At 58.5% G+C, this 6,649-nt stretch overlaps 1 protein-coding gene across 1 annotated transcript; it reads left to right on the top strand.

Annotated features, from left to right (window-relative positions):
* Nucleotides 1-203: 203 nt before the first annotated feature.
* HRG_07700 (uncharacterized protein) lies at nt 204-1,454 on the top strand (the record flags this gene model as incomplete). The annotated part of the gene is made up of 3 exons (XM_044866171.1): nt 204-541; nt 778-1,188; nt 1,316-1,454. 3 exons carry the CDS (start codon nt 204-206, stop codon nt 1,452-1,454), a joined length of 888 nt encoding a protein of 295 aa, XP_044719135.1.
* Nucleotides 1,455-6,649: the final 5,195 nt, after the last annotated feature.

The raw sequence follows: 6,649 nt of genomic DNA, 5'->3' as shown, positions 1-6,649 counted from the left end.
TGGCATCGAGGGGCAGCCAGTCAATGCTGCACCGTGCCTCGGCTCATACCTGGCGGCATCGAGGGGAGCCAAGGAGGCCGGTGGCGGTATGAGAGAATTGAGACTCTCCGTACCGTGGTCGAGTCGAAACCTGGCCGTGCCTCCAACGGCGTCACATCTCCGCCTACGCCCGACTCTGTAGGTCGATTAGTTGTCTGGCTTCAATGCCTCGCGCCGCACACGTCTTCGAGCCAGGGCTGGGTGCCTCACAATCGCCCTTGCTCGAGTCACTCATCCGCGAACACCTGGAGCGCGCCACGCACGACTTGGACATGAATACGCCGCCCCCTTCGACACTAGGCTCCGAGGACTTGCTACTCAACGACATGGGCGACTACCTTTGTCGCACGGCCACGCTGTGGGCCTATCTGACGGACCGCCTCTTGAAGGGGCCTCACCTGGAGCAGGCTGCCTTTAGGGCTCATGAACGCTCCCGTACCGGCACCGGCATGTCGGATCTGACCGAGGTTGCTCGGGTAGATATTGACATCACTCGGCTTCGGTATGACCACCCCCCCCCCCCCCCACCCCTTTGCCCGGCGCCCCCTCTCCTTCTTCCGTCTTGCTACTATCTTGACCCATCTCCCCCTACCCACCTCCTGCTGCGTCCGCCACTTCCTTACCTACGCCCCTAGGGAGGTACATGCGGCCAGATTGCCAACAGTTGCTCTGCGTCCGATCACTGTCTCCCTCGTGCTTACCTCTTTCTCCTTCGTTCTTCCTGTCTATCCATGGCAGTAAAATCAGGGATATGACGCTCGAATTTTCTCATAAGGTTCAGTCCACTTGGCGGCCGCGGATGATAAACTCGCCGCCGGGCATGCAGGCCACATCCATTTCGCCCTTTTGTGACGCCAAGCTCTCCATTGTGTCCAACAAGTCCATGTCGGTGTCGAGCGACGGCGGCGAACGCTCGCTCAAGGCACGCAAGCTCTTGCCGGACAGCCACGTTCAGCTCCACCCTGACGTTGGCCACCGATCGGACGAGTCGGACGAGTCGGACGACGAAATGTTCCTTGACATTGACATGGAGGCCCTGCGGCAAAGGGGCAAGGGCACATATTCTTGCCCAAAGGCTTATCAATGCAAAAAGGGAGGGGTTGATAAGGAGGGCAACCTCGTCATCTTCGACCGCAACTCGTCTTTCGCGTACGTAGTTGACACAATCAACCCTCGCCGGCGTGGGCTTCGCATGGTGCCCGTGCTGGGGCACACGCCAAGTCAATGCCGGCCGAGCCGCACGTGTTACCCTTGATCCGCTAACGTGCCCGTACAGGCAGCACTGTAACAAACATCGCAAGCCCTGGCGGTGTGACATACCAGGATGCCCCAACCCGCCAAAGAAGCGGAGGTTTGCTCGCCGGGACGGTTTAGAAAGGCACAAGGCCACGGTCAAGCATTACGTCGTGACGTGACGGGTAGGTCAACTGGGGGGTTCCCCTGGTTCGAAGCGCCGAAGTGTCGGACATACATCCCGGACTAGCGTCGTCTTCGAGAAGAGGGTTTGGAAAGGAGTGGATCCCCGTTTCAATTAGTGGCAAAGCTGCAGGAAAGCACAGCGTGGCACGAGGGATGGCGCCCAGGCCTGCACGACCAACGGGGTAGAACGATCGAAACGAGCTTGGCGGCCGTTGGGGCCCGTCAAGAAAGACGAGCTGGTGGAGTTTCAACGCCCGATGCCTCGACGCTTCCTGGTCGAGGCAGAGAAGCTATACATATACATATGAAAAAGGGGGAGGGACACGCCTCCCGTGTTGATGGACTGGGGGTGCGTGCCTCACTTGGTTGCCGGGCGATGGGACGGAAGGCGAGGAAGAGGGGAGGATGGTGGTTGGCCGGCTGTTGCGTGCGTGCCACGACGATGAAGGCATGGGCTTCTTGGGACAGGAGCATGGGTTTATACATAGCCCTGAGGACTGGAAAGAGGACAAGGAGCACCCGGCCGAAGGATGGCGGGGCGGGCAGGAAAAACAAAGACCGTTTCCACGACGTACAGTAATTAGCGGCACAGCTGGATGCGGGAGGGGCTGGCTTTCTTTCTTTCCTTCTCTCTTGGTGTTTGACGATCTCACCCTAGCATCATGATAAACATCCAATGACACGGGTCTTTCTCATCTTTGGAGATGAGTTGCACCAGACGGCGGCCCGAGAGAACGTTTCACAGCATATGCGTGAGTACAGTATCATGTATGGCCGTACGTGGGCTCCGAGGCAATCGCAGATAGTGTCGCTCTGCGTTGGCAGTGAGGACACGACACAAGTCATGCCCCCATGCCCCCCCCCCCCCAACCGATGGAGAGAGATGGGCCTGGGCCTGGGGTTCTCGATCAAGAATGCAAGATCTCACCGATGCATCTATTGCCCAGGTCGTCAGCGGATCTCGCAACGAAAATGCTAGGCAGCCCGTTCTTGATGAACCCCCCCAAAAACATGTCTCACCGACTCCTTCCGGGCTATCGGGTCGCGGGTTAGCCTTGGACAGCGGTCCATGCCGGGGAGAGAGCGGGGTAGATTGGAGGAGAGTTATCATCATAATGATCCTCATGCTCATCACCTCAATTATAGGTTAGGCATGCGGCACGCCTGCACGTCCACGTATGGCCAGGCCGGGCATGGTGTGTTGTTAGTACAGCAGAGAGAGGCGCCTAGCTTCCAGTCACGGACCGGTGAGGCTGTCAAGCGCGCCCGCTGGCGTTGCAGGTGCGTGGCCATCCAGGGTCGTTTGGGCATCGAGGTCTCGTGGTGGTCGAAGGCGGAGGAGAGTGGTGTTTGCTTGCCTGCTCGGCAGGGGAGCCTTGACCCTGCTGCAGCAAGAAGGTAAAGCTCGAACATAGCCATAGCTAAGCGACGGCAGTCGTTCCTGGACATATTCAAAACGACGCCAAGGAACCGCCAGGGTGGGCACAAGTCGACGCCACGGGCTGAGAACCGGGTTCGCGGGACCGCCCGTCCGTTCTCATGCACCTTGGTGGGGTTGACAAGATGCTCACCGCTGTAGACGAGACTCATGCAAGGCGTCCGTTATGTATGCGGTGTCGATGAGGCCGTGCACTTGCCGCACGCCGCAGCCTGACGATGACGCGCAGAGGAACGGATGAACAAGACGGGCGGGAGAGGGAGACGGCCTGGGAGCTTGGTAGGAGTCTTCTGCCGAAGTCGGAGCCTTCTTGTTTGCGTGTCAGCGCAAGGAGATGGAACATTGGCCGTGGCGAGTTGCTACATGGAAAAAGAAACAACGGGCCGATGCTTGTCGGAGATCCAGAGCTTGTTCGGGTCAAGGCCAGCCGACGAGAGTGAGACATGTCCCTCCTCTGAGCTTGGCAGATTTGGGGCAGCAAGAAGGATCGAGGGCGTGCGAGGCAGCTGAAACAAAACAGGAAGCCCCTGCCTCTCCGGCATAGGACGAGGCTCGTTCCGGTAGAGGCGGAGGCATCGGAGCGGTGACGGCGAGGACATCAAGATAGAGAGGCAAGACGGGCGCGTCGTCGGAGATTGCGGCATTTCGTGCACGTGCTCTCGCAAAGGTGCGGCCCTAAAGCAAAAGATACAAGAGGGGGCGAGACGGGACCAAAGTCGAGCAAGCAAACTATTGCACATGCTGTATTTACATACACGGCTACTGTACAGGTAGGTACTGTAATACATGCTTAAGGACTGGGTGGTTGATCCACATAGACGACAACTTGGTAATTAGGTAGTCACCTTTCCACTTTGGGGCGCGTCTGACGACACCGGGGGGGCATGGGGGAAACAAGGGAGCAGGCGAGAGGAGAGGAGAGGCAAGAGTATCTGAGTATCTACCTTGGCAAGCACGTGAGCACCTGGCTTTATTAGGTACTGTACCTAGGCACTTACTGGACCCAATGTTGGTACGAATACGGATACATGCCTACATAGGTAATAGGCGGCGGCGAAAATCATCGGGGGGCCCCAGACGCCCATCTCTTGGCTGTGAACCGGCGCTAATGCACGGCGTCGCTTGGGAAAGGCGTTGGATTTCAGGGGAATGCCCCTTTGATTCGCCGCCGCGATGCCAAATTTTGCCGAGCAGAGGCGCCATGGGTGCGAGGCAGAGCGTCTCGCTTGCTCGGGTTGTCGTCGGATCAGGTGACGGTCGTCTCACCTCCTTTTCTCGTTGCTCTTTCCGCGTCTCCGCGAACGGGGATGAGAGAAGACAGGACGGGAGAGAAGTGGCCCCACAGCGCCGGAGACGCCGGAATGGGATCCTGGCGCGTCTGCCACGGGCTGGCCACGATGGGGAGGGGCCTCGGATGGGCCCCGGCAGACAAGGGCACGGAGGGTCGACGGAGAGGCTTGAAGACCAGGTATACACGTAAAAATAGAAACATTGAACGGGACAAGAGACTACGGATATCCGCACCTGCAACGTTTGTCTCGGGAAAGCCCTAGCATTGGTATTCCATGCCCCTATGTACCAATCAATACCTTTGACACAGCTCGTCAGTCTCCTTCTTTCTTCTGTCCCTGAATCTCAACGGGCGGCTCGTCACCTCATCTCTCTCACCACCAGCACCGCGTCCCCCGTCACAGTGCGTCGCTGGGGAAAGACACGGCAGACCCGCTTCATCGCCGACGTTGGAAAGGCGGGCCGGAAGTGGAGAGCCGCGCACTAGCCTCTCGGGCCCCCCGGCTTCCGCGCCGGCCGCCGCTATACCACTGCGACATCGTCTTGTTTTCTCATCGGATCCAAATGTCTTTCTTGGGTCGTCTTCTTTCTCTTTGCCGTCCGACCACGATCAGATAACGTAACTAGCCTCCTGTTTCCACCTACATACCCAGACATGCAATATTCACCAGCATACACGCACACACCCCATAAAGACGGTACCGCATCACTTCGTATAATCACCCACGGCGGCTCATATTGGCGCAAACTGCCTACCAACATGCACTAATCCCCGGCCGACATCGAGGATGCCGCATGACACTACCTCGAACACAAAGTGTCGAGCGTGCAAGGTGCGCTAGCCATGACGGTCCTGTGAGAAAGGAGACGAGGTGTTGGGACCGGCAGAGTCGTGGTTGAACAACTTGACCGTACCCAACCGTCCAGAGAAAGAAGACGGACGAGGGAGAGAGAGGCCTGTCGGTCTCTGCGATCTCTGCAGCCTGAGCATGTCCCCCGCATCTGATGTGCGCTACTGCCGAGGACTGCGGAATCTGTACCTGACGGGCTGTCTGGATCCTGGGTTCCCAGAGGTCACCGCCACGCCGCAGACGTGGAAAGAGACGCGAGAGGATGATCCCGTTTCTCGGGATGAGACACTGCCCGGCGCCAAACCATGGCCTGTGTCGGGCGTATGTATCCATACCTAAGTTGCGTGCTTGTATAACTTTGATGCCCGTTCCGATCCCAGCAGCCGGGTCTCGCCATCGAAAAAGCACGGCTTCTCCGTGCCGCCGGATCGCCTCCCGTGCCATGATTGCAATCGAAGTAGGTACGAACTCGCCCCAAAGCATCTCGTCGCGCAGCGGTGGCGTGGCATCTTGTCCCGCCTGCCGCCATGTAACCTGGACGCAGCCTCGGTGGGTACGGCTTCTCTCATCGGACGGTGCTTGGCGGCCCTTTTCACACGCGAATCAGACGCACATGGCTCAATGAGCCGATGGATAAAATACCCATGTTTACGTACATGGGACTCTCGCTGTGTGTGTGGATACGGAGAGGATGCCGCATGCATGGAGGAGACGGACGACCTCGAGACGAGCGGGACCAGCCAGAGGCGCCTGTTTTTTGTTTTGTTTTGGGGAAAAGAGGAAAGACTTTACCCGTCGGTCCGGCCAAGCATGGCTGTTTCCTAGGCTGAGCTCGTTTGGCGACTCCATTTTTGCTTTGCCTTGCCTTGCCGTGCCTTGATGTCTGACTGGGGGTCCTCTGTTGCTGCCGGCGGCTGCTTCCGGCTGTTACAGAAACGACGGAGAGACGACGGAGAGACGACACACACACACGCACACACGCACACGCACACGCACACACACCTCCCTCCCTCTTGCTAATTTAGGCGCCACGTCCCTCGGGGGGGATCATCAGAGAGCGTTCGAGGTATAAAGTCCCAACGGCGCCCAACTACTGACAGGAGGCCGGATCCGAGCCTGTCCATGTCTCTCTCTCTCTCCATCTTGCCAGCAGACAAAAGTGGAATGCATCGGGTGCCCCTCGACCTTTTCCCCTGCCGTCCTTTGTCGTTGCCAGCTCACCCAGGCCGTATAAGACGCCGCGCGCGAGCTCCATCCGCGCCTTACCCTGCCTTGGCCGCCGCTGTTGACCGGCTCTGCCTGCGTCACTTACACACATCCTCGCCTGTGCTTTCTGCCTTGAATCAAGACGAAAGACCCCCCTCTGCTAGATTCACCCTCCTCCCCGAGCCGTGACGAGGGCAAGAGAGATTGGACCCCAATCACCGTCATCTCTCGCTCTATATAAATTGCCAGAGAAGCCTCTCCGTCGCCGCCATCCATCGCCAGAGCAAAGACGTCGTGCATCTCTCGACAATCTAGACATCACCGTTGCTACTTCCAGACCGCCCACTCAAGCAGCCCCGGAGACATCAGGGCGTCAAAACACCAAGCTTCCCTCCCCTCGTGGGCC

This window comes from Hirsutella rhossiliensis (genome assembly GCF_020360975.1).
Source record: "Hirsutella rhossiliensis strain HR02 chromosome Unknown scaffold00008, whole genome shotgun sequence".
Taxonomy (NCBI): Eukaryota; Fungi; Ascomycota; class Sordariomycetes; order Hypocreales; family Ophiocordycipitaceae; genus Hirsutella; species Hirsutella rhossiliensis.
Note: the sequence above shows the minus strand (reverse complement) of the source record. Positions and strands in the feature narration are given on the sequence as shown.